Here is a 14643-nt window from a genome sequence, read left to right as displayed (position 1 = left end):
GATTTTTTTCTCTCCTAAGCACAAAGGACACTGTGAGTCGTAGTCTTGCTGCCCATTAGGCTTTATAAAGGGTGCCTCCTAAAAAACTACAACTTCCAGGAAGCATCAAATTTCTGGGCACTTACATCTCAGAGGACCTCTCATGGAATATAAATGCCAACATGCTAGTGAAGAAGGCACAAAAGAGGCTGTATTTCCTGAAAATGCTCAGCAAGTTAAATTTATCTCAGCATTTATCTCTGTTATACTATCGTAGCACCATTGAGAGTGTCCTAACCTATGGCATTCTGGCATGGTTTGGGAGTAGCTCTGTAGCGGACAAAAAAGCTCTACAGAGAACCATTAAAATTGCCCAGAATATCATCGGGCTCCAGCTACCAACCCTGGATGACATCTTCACATCCCGCTGTCTGAGGAAGTCACACAGCATCCTGAGAGACTCTTCCCATCCTGCTTATAACTTTTTTGAACTGTTGCCGTCTGGCAGAAGATATAGAACAATTAAGACTCGGACCACACGTTTTCTGAATAGTTTTTATCCCAGAGCTATAATTGCACTTAATAATGAGCTTAAAGACCACCAGTAGTGAATAGTTAGTTGGACTGTGTTACTTGGCCTGCGGTGTAGATGTTTGTATTTTTAGTGGGGATTTTTAGTGAGTGGGGAGTGTTGGGAGATTTTTTAGTGGGTTGGGAGTTTTTGGGGAATTTTATGTGTGTGCATGTGTCTGGTCTCTGGTGTCTGTGAATTTCATTGTATGGGTATACTGTGTATATACTTACAATGACAAATAAATAAATAAATAAATAAATAAATAAATAAATAAATAAATAAATAAATAAATAAAACATAGTAGCTTCCTTCTGGGATGCGGGGAGCACAGCTGTGTGAGATATAGTAACTCAAAAGCCATTTGGAGGGTTTGAAAGCAAAATCTAAAGGTCTACAGATTTGTGTCTGTGAGCTGCAACTCCCAGAATTCGGTCTGGGAAGTTCTGGGAGAATTTTGAGCTTTGCAATCTAAAAATATGAAAGAGCACATCCCAAATGATATTTGGTTATATTTAAATATATATTGTATTTTTTCTGACTTCAGTTCAAAGGTTATTCTTTAATATAAAATTATATGTTTTATCAAGAAATGCCTTTCAGCAGTGTTCTGTTTTTTCAGATGTTACATGAAAGTGCCAAAGATGGAACTTCAGTAGCTGACCAAGCGTTCTTTGACCATCTTTCATCAAACACTGCACAGAGTAATTCACAAGCTGCAAAAAATAATAGTCAAGTAGGTGTATATCTTGGTTTCCCCTTTGAGCATGCTTTATTTCCTTAAACACCAGAAGCATGACAAGTTATAAAGAGTGAAACAAAACCTCATTGAAGTCTCTTGTAGTGAATTATAAAAATATTTGTTGAAAATGTGGTTCGTTGTTTGCCCCAGTGGTCTATAAAGTCTAACCTGAGGATTTATTTGAATCACAGCAGATAAACAAAGAATAAGATTCATAAAATGAAGACACAATGCCTGTGAAATCAGAGGACATAAGGATATTTCAGACAAATACAGTGCTGTGACTTAATGAAGAGTGTATTGTAGAACAAAATGAATTAAATAGACAGAGTTAGTGTACAACATTATCCACTATTCAAGGGAGCAAGTTCCTAAAAACTCAGGGAATAGGGAGGAAAATAGATCAGTGAAAATTAGAAGAAAAATGTAAAGTGAAATTTTTAAGTTTTAGCCTTATTGGGGTGGGAGGGTGGTGGTGGGGGAAGAGGGGGATAAAAATAAGAGAAAGAGGAAGTAAGGAAATTTTAAGGAAGCTGAGTTTACTCAAAATATTTCATAAACCATAGGATAAGTGATGATTGACTAGCCAGCTGGAACAATCTCCCTCCTGAGATTCGTGCGGCTCCCACTCTGGGCACCTTTAAAAGTCAATTAAAAACATGGCTATACATTCAGGCCTTCCCTCCAGCCAATACCTGATCTTTCTGTTTATTCTCTCTATTTATTTTCTACTTTATTTTTGTATTGTGTATGTTATAGTATGGTTTTTGTAATTTTTGTATTTTATTGGTTATATTATACTGGAAGCCGCCTATTTTAGGCCAGATGGGCGGGGTATAAATCAAATAAATAAATAAATAAATAAATAAATAAACACACACACACACACACACACACACACACACACACACACACACAAAGCAATTTTCTGTACACACACACCATATTTTTCACTCCATAAGACACACCTCTCCATAAGACGCACCAAATTTTTAGGAAGGAGAAGAAACTGTTTTCTTCTAAAAATTGGTGAGCCTTATGGAGAGCTCCATCTTATGGAACACACCCTAGGACCCTTTGGAGGCTCACCTGCCCCCCCAAGAGGCCAGAGGGGGTGAAATCGCCCCCTTCTGGGACTCTTCTGAAGCTTCCCAAGCCTCAAAAGAGTCCCAGAAGGTGGCGATTTCGCCCCTTCTGGCCCGGCGGGGGGGCAGGGTGAGCCTCCAAAGGGACCTAGGGTGTGTTCCAGGACCCTTTAGAGACGCACCCTGCCCACCAGGGGGCAGAGGGGGCAAAATTGTCACCTTCTGGGAATCTTCTGAAGCTTCCCACGCCTCAAAAGACTCCCAGAAGCTGGCGATTTCGCCCCTGCTGGCCCCGTGGGGGGGGGTGGGGGAGCATCGCAAGGGTCCTGGAAGGCTCACTCGGACCCTTGTGACGCTATCCCCACCCTTGCATCGCAAGGGTCCTGGAAGGCTCACTTGGACCCTTGGGACGCTCCCCCCCACGGGGCCAGTGGGGGCGAAATCACGGCCTTCGCTCCATAAGATGCACAGACTCCCCCCCCACTTTTTTGGGGGGGGGAAGTGCGTCTTATGGAGCAAAAAATACGGTATATCACAAGGGTAAAATTCTGAGAACCTTCCAAAAGAAGTGATCTCACTTATGGTTAAAACATACCCCTTTTTCAGAATAAAGTCAAAAAGAAAAACTGAAGCCAAAGGTCCCCAAGCAAAATTGAATTAAAGAAAAAAAAATGAGTTGAAAAAGGTGCCAAGGTGCGTTTGCCCTCTCATTTTCCTGCATTCTGATTGGTCTCCTCGATATAATTCAGTTTTGTATTGGTAGATGGTAAATCTGGAGAAAAGTGCACTGTGTCACCTTTCTTAATAGCCCAGAAACAGCATCCCTTCGTCTTGAGGCAAATGGCATAATCATAGCAACTTACAAAGGTAGGCACAGAACATAGGGCCATTTAAAGTATCCAGCTTTGTAATGTCTCCGTATTGTTCCACTGTCTTTTAGCCTGGCCAGGGTCTTGTCACCACAACAACTATGCATCTTGAGGTTTTTTTCTAATTCTGTAATTAAAAATTTCAGAACAAGTGCAATCCTATGCCTTCAGATCAAGCATGAAACAGTCAATCATTGTGGTTGTGAAATAAAATTAAATATTCCTCCATTCCATTTTGCAGTTATCCATTAATTAGGTCCAATTATCTGTCCAATCTAGTCTGATTCATATACCCATACATCTTATTCTCAGTGTAGTTTGGTCCCTAAAATTAAGACCTGAATAACAAATCGGGCTTATACTATTTGGATTTTTTAAAACTACATTTCTCAGAATTTTCCATTCTGGGAGTTGCAACTCTCATACCTAAGACGCACACCTAAATTTCACTCACTGAAAGAAAAGCCCAGCTCAAAGGCTTTATGGTATAACATTGGCCTAGCTCTGCCCAGCTTCCTGTTCATAGGGGTAGCTTCCTTTTTATGCAGAAAACTCGGCAAAACTAGACCTGTGCTAGGCCACAAAGCCTTTGAGCGGTATCTTTCTCCCAATGAGTGAAGTTTAAGTGTATATCTGTCAGGTGAAACTCCCAGAATGGACACTTAATAGTCTAAAAAAGTCCAAATGGCACATCCCTAGTTGTTGGTGTTGTTTAGTCATTAAGTCGTGTCTGACTCTTCAGGACCCCATGGACCAGAGCATGCCAGCCCCCCCTGTCTTCCGCTGCCTCCCAGAGTTGGGTCAAATTCATGGTGGTAGTTTTGATCACACTGTCCATCCATCTCGTCCTCTGTCATCCCCTTCTCTTCCTGCCCTCACACTTTCCCAACATCAGGGTCTTTTCCAGGGAGCCTTCTCTTCTCATGAGATGGCCAAAGTACTGGAGCCTCAGCACTCCAATAGTCCCTAGTATCAAGCATTAAAAAAAAGAAGAACTGCTCGATCATCTTCAACAACAGGCAGCTTGATGCTTCCAGGAAGCTGTAAACATAAAGGTGGCAATTGTGTCTTCATCTTAATCTTGTAGCTACTGGCATTTAGGCATAGAGTAGCTTTGAGCATGGATGTTCCGTTTAGCCATAGGCCATCACTGATATATTGATTTTGCACTAATGTGGTTGAATTTGTTTCCTTTTTAAGGAGAAAATGGGTTGCTACCATGTACTAAAGTAGTGATTTTGCCAGAGTTTGTTCTCCTTTCGCTAAGACTGCCACTTGTTTTTTTAAAGATGTATGCTTTCTTGACTCTTCTCATCAACTATGATGTCATCCTTTCTGACTTTGTTGTTTCCTGTATGTGCGAGACACTCATTTTATTTGAGGTGATGTTACAGTCTCCTGTAAATAATCTCCAAGCATCTTGAAGATATTTGGCACTTCCTTTCAACTTTTATTTTAACTAATCCCTTCATTTTTGTGACATTTCCCCTTTGAAATTAAATATGACTGCTGTCTTCCTCTTCCTGTTGAATTAGAAAGCATTATGATCAGTATTCATAAGGACTTTGACATCTTATACCAAAGTCTAGATATCTTTCTGGGTGGAATCATGGTTCTCTTCTGGTTGACTCCATAATTAACATAATCTATTCCATTTGGACAGTTTTGTCTCTGTCTCACTATCTTAATGTTCATTTGTTCAGTTATTCTGATGGTAATTGAAGCCTATTACGCCAAGATTCTGCCTTTAGTTGCCTTCCTGAAAAATTTTGGTTATGTTCTTCGTACCTGCACTGTGCATTTAAGCATCTCTCTATAAATGAAACTTAGTTTAATTAGTCAAGTCTCTTCAAACAAATTTTTTGCAAAGCACAGGTTTTAATTGTGGGGGACAGTACAGCAGGGCACCAGGAATTGTTATCGTTAAAAGTTGATTATAATTGAGGCTAGGTTAAACAGTTCTATAGTAACAATGAGTATAGTGTCATTCCCTGTGTAATGTAATAGATTTCTATATTAATTATATTCCTATTATGGAAAAAACATGCTACTAAAGCTGTTTTTGTACAGTATTTATAAAATGTATACATGGTTTGGTACATCTTCTTTTGGCAAAGCCAATAAAGGAAAACATACTTGACTGCTGTTAATATAGTTATGTAGTATTGGAGAGTTTAGGTATTTTTGTGAAATGTTGGGAACTGTGTTTTATTGGCTATTTCACGGTACTGGGAAAAACTGAATAGACCACAACAGGAAGTTGCTCCACCAATGCAACTTGTTGCCTGATTTATTTTAATGCTATTTAGTCTGCAAAATCAATGCGAAAAATGCTAATAGTGGCCATCATGTATAGTGCCCCCAGTACTTGGCAGCATATCAAGTGGAAGAGTGTTGCAATCCTATTTTGCCTGTTGGCTTTCTATTAAGAACAGAATGCTGGACTAAATTGGTATGATTTAGCATGACTCTTAGATCTTTGACTTGTACATTTCATGTAAATTTTAAACTCTTGTTTTTGTTGTGAGAAACTTAACCTATGAGATATTATGGACCCAGTCTGGCTCAGGACTTGATTCCTATGGCTTTCCTGCTCAGAACAGAGAATTGTATGAGTTACAATTTGTTATTGTCCTGTTCCAACAATGAAAGATGTTACACTTGGTAACTTTCTAACAAGAGGTAGCCAGCTGTTGCCTTCTAGATGTTTTTCACTGTGTAGTTAATGCAGATGGATTATGGATTATAATCCAAATACATGGAGACAAGGTGAGCAACATTTGCTGACCTTGGCTTTAAAGGTAAACAGCTCCTCAGAGAATAGTCCAGATATCTCTATAGCCTGCTGACCTCTGGTCTACAATTCTTTGGCGTCCAAAGCTCCTCTACTTGTCCAACTTTCGGCATGCCTAAAACTCAGTGCCTTCTTGCTCTTTGTATCTATATGATGTATGATTTCAGCCCACCTATTTCTTGGACTTTCAACTCTCCTTCACAATTTCAGCATCCTTGGTTGCTTGTTTCCTATTGGCAGGAAAGAGAGAAAAAAACTTGTCTGATTTTTTTCTAAAGCTATTTTTCTAATTAGCTCTTGTATTGCTCAGTTCTTTGTATTCTTCCAGGCTTCTATCTCTACTGGTTTTTCTCTCAGATTTTAGTGTATTGGCTTAGCTGACTCTTTTTGCTTTCTCTGTGTCTCTCTCTGGTATCTCTTTCCTCTCAACTTGCATACCTTGCCCATGGGGCTCTACCTGTCCCTCAAGTCTGTGTCTATCACATTTTCATTATATGAAGTTATGTTTGTTTGTTTGTTTGTTTGTTTGTTTGATTGATTGATTGATTGATTGATTGATTGATTGATTGATTGATTGATTGATTGATTTATACCCCACCTATCTGGACTACCAGACCACTCTTGTCCATTTCATGTAATCTCTTCGGCCATCAGCTAGTTTAGGTTTATGAATTCCCTTAATATGTAAGACCAGCTAGCCCATCATGAACATTATCTGAACTTCAGGCCTTCATCAAAAGTACGGATCTCTGAAAAGTGGCTTGTATTCAACATTTCACATAAGGGGTATTCTTTTCAGATAACATGGTTAATTAAACATGTGGTTATGAATTTTTTGGGCAGGCCAGGAGGCGCATGACATTAAACACTAAGATAGCTGGCATTTCCCCACTCAGAGTTTGATTGTATAAGAAATGTATGAGGATTTATTTACTTATTTACTTTAATTAATTAATTAATTATATGACCCCTTTCACCTAGGTGGTGGGGCTGCGGGTTAAACCGCAGAAGCCTCTGTGCTGCAAGGTCAGAAGACCAGCAGTTGTAAGATCGAATCCATGCAATGGAGTGAGCTCCCGTCGCTTGTCCCAGCTCCTGCCAACCTAGCAGTTTGAAAGCATGTAAAAATGCGAGTAGATAAATAGGTACCACCAGGCCTAAAACCAGATTGTAAACAAAGAACATCTATCTTCAAAAAACATTTAAGAAGTTGGTATAGAGGCTTGGTTAACTTCAGGGACTTCTAAGATTAGTAGAATCTTACTATTTTTTAAATTGACATACAGTATAGGAAAGGAAAAAGAAAATCACACAGTCATTTCAAAATTTCCCTTTTGTTATTAATGAGGAATATAATCTCCAAATGTTGGTACAATTTTTTAAAAATTGGGAAGGTAACGGCATTCCATGTCTAGTCACCCTGGCCACGGAAACTGTCTTCGGACAAACGCTGGCTCTACCGCTTGGAAACGGGGATGAGCAACGCCCCCTACAATTGGACACGACTGGACTAAATGTCATGGGGAACCTTTACCTTACCTTTCTCCTAAGGATCTAAGGTGGCTTACAGTATTAAACAAAGCTAACTTCAAAGCTAAATAATAACCTGTTACAATATTTAAAAAGCATTAAGCAGATATCATATTAGAACTCAGAAATAAGAGCAGTATTAAAAGACAAGTAAAAAACAGAATAAAATACTCCCTTTAAAAAATTCCTTTGATCAGTCAGTCATGTAGAGGAAAGCCTGCCTGAAGAGAAAGGTCTTTGTCTGCTTTCAGAAGAACAACAAAGATGAGGCCAGTGTGATGACCTGTGGGAGGGAGTTCCAGAGTCTGTGAGATGGCTCTCTCCCTGTCTCCACCAAACTTGCCTGTAAGGGTGATGAGACTGAGAGAAACGCTTCTCCAGAAGATCTCAGTACCCATGTAGGCTCATAAGGAGTGATAGGAACTTTTAGATAGCTTGGATTTAAGGCTGTATAGATTAAAACCAGCACTTTGAATTGTGCCCAGAAATGGATTGGCAGCCAGTGGAGATGTTGTAAGAGGAGAGTTAATATTTCGCCTTTTTCAGATTACCACTTTCAAATTTTGCCTGATACTGGATTTGGCTCTTAAATGCTGATAAAATACAAATTGTATCCATATCTCCAAGAAGTCCATGTCATGAATTTTCATGTTCAAAAGGATAGCTACTAGGAGGTCCCAAGTTTTAAAATCTGTTAACATAGCATTCCAGTTAAAACAGCTGTTTTGTATACTTGTTGACTCCCAAACTCTCATATGGCTTTCACTGGAAATAAAATATGAGGATTTGGAAAGATTGAGGATGTTTTTCTTCATAAAAGTCAATTCTGTGCCATAGAGAATCAAACCATTCCTTAAGAATGTGGCAAGAATTTGGACAAATGTCTTGAATTTCATAATATTTACAGCGTGAAGGCTACATAGACGAAGTTCATTTATAAACTGATAGGAAAGCATTTCCTCTGTAACAATGTCACATGCAAGGTGGCCTTTGGATTTTCATTTTATAGCTTGTGGTTGGGTGCATGGTTTTAAATTTTTGCTCTTTTGCCATATGTAATATCTAGGATCTAAACACTATGCCTTGAATATAGTTCTGAAGCCATAATTCTGTTGTTTTTAGAAACGAACTTCTGCTTTGTTGCATGTTGCTTCTGACTGCAGGAACCTTATGGCATGTGTACATTTCAGTCTGCCTTCCCTGCATGAATCTGCCTATGCCACCGAGCTCTAAATTACTTAGGCTTTCCTGTTGCCATCTTTCCTTCTTTTACTGAGAGCTCTTGTTTTTAAGGTGGATTTTCTGGCATCTGCCAATCATACAGCTATGTTGGATTTTTTCCCTCACTCTCCACCTTCAACTCCTTCTACAAGAAAGGTAACTTTTTAACATTAATACAGTAGTGGGTTAAAATCAGACCAATCCACTTGATATTCTCATATCTCTAGTTGATATTATAATCTTGTTTTCTAAATGTAGAAGTGAAGGTAGAAAACGTTCCTCTGTACTTACATAAGGTTTAATTCTAGCCATTTATTTAGTCAAGTATACATTCCGCTTAGTTTGTGAAGACACACAAATAAATTAGGTTTTCTCCTTTTTCTAAATCCTTTCTAGGCCTTGTTTAAAATTGTTGCCTCAGCGGAAGAGTGGAAAGAGAGGTATGCTGATTAACTCCATACCCGCTATCATATGTGCCATTTAGTTCTTTCCCGGGTGCGTAGGACGAAAGAAGGCAGGGAAAAAACATTTGCATGTTAAGATGTACATGCAGAGGCTTCCACTTCAACAGGAATCCTAAGGCAGGAGGTGATGGGTGCACTTGATGTCAGGGACAAGCTATTTGCCATCTCAATAGTGCCTCATCCCCACTCATCTGAGGTGGCTCTTTTAAAATGCCTGAAAAGGGCTTCACTCTGCTGAGGAACTGGCTTGCTCAGTTTAAAATCTTTTTTTAAAAATGGTATCAATATTTGGAGATTTTATTCCTCATCAATAACGAAAGGGAAATTTTGAAATAACTGTGTGATTTTTTTTCCTTTCCTATACTGTATGTCAGTTTTAAAGATAGTAGGATTCTACTAATCTTAGAAGTCCCTGAAGTTAACCAAGCCTCTATACCAACTTTTTAAATGTTGTTTGAAGGTAGATGTTCTTTGTTTACAGTCTGGTAAACAACCAGGTTTTAGGCCTGGTTGTGGGATGGAGACAGCTTTGGTTGCCTTGGTGTACACCCCATGCTAAGAACTGAACTGGAAGAGAGTGTATTCGCAAAGGCTTTCACGGCTGGGATCTAATGGTTGTTGTGGGTTTTTCGGGCTCTTTGGCCGTGTTCTGAAGGTTGTTCTTCCTAACGTTTCGCCATTCTCTGTGGCCGGCATCTTCAGAGGACTGGCGAAACGTTAGGAAGAACAACCTTCAGAACATGGCCAAAGAGCCCGAAAAACCCACAACAACCATTGGAAGAGAGTGTCCCTGTTGGTTCTGCTTCTCAGCAACGTTTGATGCCATTGGCCATGGTATTTTTCTGGGCTGCCTCACTGGGATTGGACTTGGAGGCCCAACACATAGGGTTGTGCTGGTGGACTCCTGTTCATCATCCTAGCCTTTGGGCTGTGGTAGTCACCAGGGCTCTGTTTTATCTCCCATGCTATTTAGTAACTACATGAAACTACTGGGGGAAGTTATCTGGAGTTTTGAGGTTCAGTGTCTTCTGTATCCTGATGACACCCAATTCTATCTCTCCTTTCCATTTTATTCTAAGGGAGTTGTCTTGGCTCTAAACCAGTACCCACTGTCTGTAATGGACTGGATGAGGGCAAACAAATTGACATTTAATCTTGGCAAGACGGAGGTGCACCTGGTCAGTTGTAAGACAGCTCAGGGAATAGGGAGCCATCCAGGTGACATTACATTCCCTCTGAAAATGCAAGTACACAGCTTGGGTGTATGTATTCCTGGAAACTTGCATGCCCAGGTTTTAGCAGTGGTCAGGACTTCATTTGCATAGTAAAAGCTGGTGCACCCACTGCATTCATCCCTGGAAAATCTCACATGGGTACAATGACACAGTTTAGTTACCTCCTTTTTGGATCATCGTAACACATTCTACATGGGACAGCCTTTGAAGATGGTTCAGAAACTTCAGCTGATTCAAAATGCTGCAGCCAGACTGTTAACTAGTGCCACTTACAAGGGTTGTATTGCTCCCTTGTAACAAGTTCACTGTCTGCCAGCCCATTCTACAGCCCATTTCACAGTGCAGGTTAAGACCAATAAAGCTCTGTATAGCTTGGGCTCAGGTTATTTGAAGGACCATTAGCTCCCCATATAATCCCCTCTAGTCTTTGATATATTTAAGGGAAAGCCTTCTCTCAGTCCCATCATCATTCCAGGCACACCTGGTAAAGAGCTGAGGGAGGGCATTTTTAATGGCTTCTTCCAGCCTTTGGAATTCCTTGCTTCACAAAACTTGGTTAGCCTCATCCTTGCCCCTGCTGGCAAGTGAAAGGCTTCCATCTTAAGTTGCCTTTTGTCCTCCACGTGTTCTTGCATGGATTGTATATATTAAAAAGAGGATGCAGATTATTTTCCTTAGCATATTTTTCTGATATATTTTAAATATATTTTAATTTGTTTTAATTAATGACATTTAACACTGTTATTTCAATAATATTTTAATATTAATGTCTTAATTTACTGAAATTTTAAATATATATATTTGTAAGTTATTGTATGCCATCTTGCATCACTTGATTGTGATATATATTAAGAAAGTAAATAAATAAATAAAAAGGAGTAAGTCTTTAGCTTTTAAAGCATGTGTATTCTTATTGATCACTGGTGGTATGAGATACATAACACTTTAAGATTTAGATCTTATTTTCCCTTTGGGAGGAGACATTGACTTGGCAGACATACTAAAAAATACTAGTAGATGGTTGAATCTTGTTGGAGAGATGATGACATCTCATGGCAGATTTCTGACTGATGTGGTTTATGTGAAACTCCTTAAGAAAGCCACTTATTAGATTTAGGGCCAAAATGTGATCTTCATGTGTCAGTGCCAAGTATAGAAGTGCAAGATTTGCATTTTGTAATGATGACTATGGGTACGGTTGCCCACTGATTAATAACAGGATATTTTGACTTATATATTAAAAATGGACACATTTATAATGATATAATTGCTTATTTTTTCACCAAAATGTGATTGTTTGCAAGGTCTAGGTGAAACAGGAGAACCATTCTTCAATACAATCATGGTTTTTTAATATGTCTTTCATGGTTTGATGTACAGTCTTGTAACATTAGAGCATAAACATTGGAAAGAATGACATTTTCTTCCAATAAGGATCAGGCCATTACTGTCTTAGGAGTACAGTGAGCTGTTGTTATTAATAAGATGAGCAGCATGTTGTGCATTATCTGCACATACTCCTGCTACTGATATTTTTTTTCTTGCTTGAAGAAAGAGAATCTGCAAGCCTCCAGGAAGCTCAGTTCACCTTGAAAACAAGTTTTACGAAAAATTGATGTGGACCTCTGGTCACTTCTGCTTTCAGTTCAAGAAGTACAGCTAGCAAAAACAAGTTACCTGAGCTTTTTCGTTTGTTTAAAATATTGATACCTTGCCTTTTTTCCTCAAGAGGACCCAAGGCAACTTACAATATTAAAAAGAATATAAAAACTGAAAGGGGAGGAGGAAAACAAGCAAACAAGAACAGCAGCCCAAGCAGTTGTTGTGGGTTTTTCGGGCTCTTTGGCCATGTTCTGAAGGTTGTTCTTCCTCACGTTTCGCCAGTCTCTGTGGCCGGCATCTTCAGAGCCTTAGGCTTGCCAGGGTTACCCACTCCTATACTAGATAAGAGTCCTGTATACAGTCCTTGAGACTGTGATTTAGTTGTATTCAGAACCACTGTATTGGTATACAAGCCTTTTGGCCACATGTGCAGGCACTTTCCTCTTCTCTGCTGTAATTAAATTAAGAAATTTCTAATGACAGCTTTAGGTTTCAGCTGAACTGGGAGAGAATATATATATATTTTAAGATAGGATCATAAATCATGGCTTGAAGCAAGTTTAAGGTCCTGGTCTGTTGCAAAGATCGAAATCATATTTTGCTGGTTTAGACAAAACAGGAAATGTTTACTTAGATGTTCTATTTTAATTCTGTGACTCACATGAAGCAGAGTGAACAAGTTCTGTACATGAGAAGACTCAAGCATACCTTGGATTAATTAATTGAAATATGGTTGTTTGAATCAAAGATGACCCTTCATTTTTAAATAATGAGAGAAACATTTAATTTAATTTCTGTAGTATTAATTTGAAGACCGGTTTTTATAATAGGGAGTGGAAAGCTTTTATTGACTTAGCTGCATCTCATTTTAAAGCTTTCCTGATTTTATTAACTGACTAATTGGTAAATTGCTTTATGTTTTCAGTGTGCGCATGTACATCCGTGTATCTTTACACAGGATAACAAAACTCTTTTTCTCTATAGATGAAGGCAAAGTGCAGCATTTGGGCCTTATGTGGCCTCGAGGCCTACTCAGAGCCCCACAAATTAAAAAGACTCCCTCTTAAACATTTTTTGTCAAAGAAAAGGCCTTGTAGAAACAGGGTTTTTCTGCTCTTGGGTCTTGTCATGGGAACCTCAGTCTAAGGCTTCCTGCTGCAGGGGCCCATCTAGATACTTCCTGTCTTATTTTAGTGAAAAATGTCTGTTTCAGATTATTTTCTGGCCTGATGTGGCCTGTGGTGGTGTTTGGGGGGGGCTTGAATGTGGTGTCTGAGATGTCAGAGCTTGCCTACGTTCCTACTACATATAGCTGGAAGGTTTTTTTCCTCCTAGAAACTGCTTTTCCTTTCTCTCCTGTTTGACTAAAGTTTGTGAATGGGTAACAGAACACCCCATGTCTTGTGTGGTTTCAGTTGCTATTTTCTGTGGCAGACTACCGATCCAGTTTGAAGATACTGTAGATGTTTACGGTCTAAGTTGTGATTCAAGGCTCTGTAAATACAAAAATGCTTTCACCTTATTCACTTAACATCATTTCCCCCTTGTTTACTTTCATTCACATTGACAGTAGAATTGCTATTGACAGTGACTTTCTATCTGAAAGTCACCGTGTATGTATAATTTACATACATATTTGCAAATGAGATTTCCTCTCTGTTGGAATCCATATAGATGATCTATGTGCTGATGGGTTGATCTCAGTTAATTCAAAGTCAGTGTTCTAAAAGATGTAACATGTTCCTAATACATGTAATTTTATTTCTTATCTATGCTGTTTCCTGTTTTAAAAAATTAAAAATGCTCCCCTTAACATAGGTCACTAGCAATGCAAATGATCCCTGGTCAAGCTGGGACAATACAACTGTTGCTGATCCCTGGGCATCAAAGCCTGAAACAAGGCCGAAAAACAGCGCTTCCAACAACTGGGATGCGGCAGCATTCGGCCATCCACAGGCTTACCAAGGTCCAGGTCAGCAGAATGTTTCTTTAACTGGTTATTCAGAATGAGACTCAGAATTTTAACATGAACCTTGTGGCTTCTTTCATTATTTTGTTCTGCTTTTAAATACCCTGTTTCCCTAAAAATAAGACAGGGTCATATATTAATTTTTGCTCCGAAATACTCATTAGGACTTATTTTCAAGGAATGTTTTATTTTACAGTCATGTCATCTTCTTCTGGTTGCTGCACAATGGTGGATGGCGGGGTTTCATTTAACTGGGGCTTATTTTGGGGGTAGGGCTTATATTACGAGTGTCCTGAAAAATCATGCTAGGTCTTATTTTCAGGGAAACGGGGTATTAAAACGTTGTCCTTTGGAGCAGTTTATCCTTGTACAGTGGGGTCTTGACTTGAGAACTTAATCCGTATTGGAAGGCGGTTCTCAAGTCAAAAAGTTCTCAGATCAAATCTGCATTTCCCATAGGAATGCATTGAAAACCATTTGATCCGTATCTGCTCTTTTCCGTCCATAGAAACTAATGGGAAGCTGCTATTCCGCCTTCGACCACTAGAGGGGGGATATTTGGTTTCTTTTTTTCTTAGGTCA

General features: G+C 39.2%; 1 protein-coding gene across 5 annotated transcripts in view; it reads left to right on the top strand.

Annotated features, from left to right (window-relative positions):
* The window catches only part of SNX9 (sorting nexin 9), a 78410-nt gene that overhangs the window by 26572 nt on the left and 37195 nt on the right, over positions 1–14643 (top strand). For 3 of the 5 annotated variants that reach the window (XM_020809627.3, XM_020809635.3, XM_078383224.1), the window contains exons 4-6: positions 1173–1286; positions 8864–8947; positions 13911–14064. In XM_020809627.3, the coding sequence (XP_020665286.3) occupies positions 1173–1286; positions 8864–8947; positions 13911–14064 (352 nt within the window). The remainder of the gene's footprint in view (positions 1–1172; positions 1287–8863; positions 8948–13910; positions 14065–14643) is intronic. The other 2 variants (XM_078383223.1, XM_020809644.3) reach the window with 1 other exon arrangement.

Source organism: Pogona vitticeps, chromosome 1 (assembly GCF_051106095.1).
Source record: "Pogona vitticeps strain Pit_001003342236 chromosome 1, PviZW2.1, whole genome shotgun sequence".
Classification (NCBI taxonomy): Eukaryota; Metazoa; Chordata; class Lepidosauria; order Squamata; family Agamidae; genus Pogona; species Pogona vitticeps.
The sequence above is the reverse complement of the archived record's forward strand: the minus strand, read 5'-3'. Positions and strand labels throughout refer to the sequence as shown.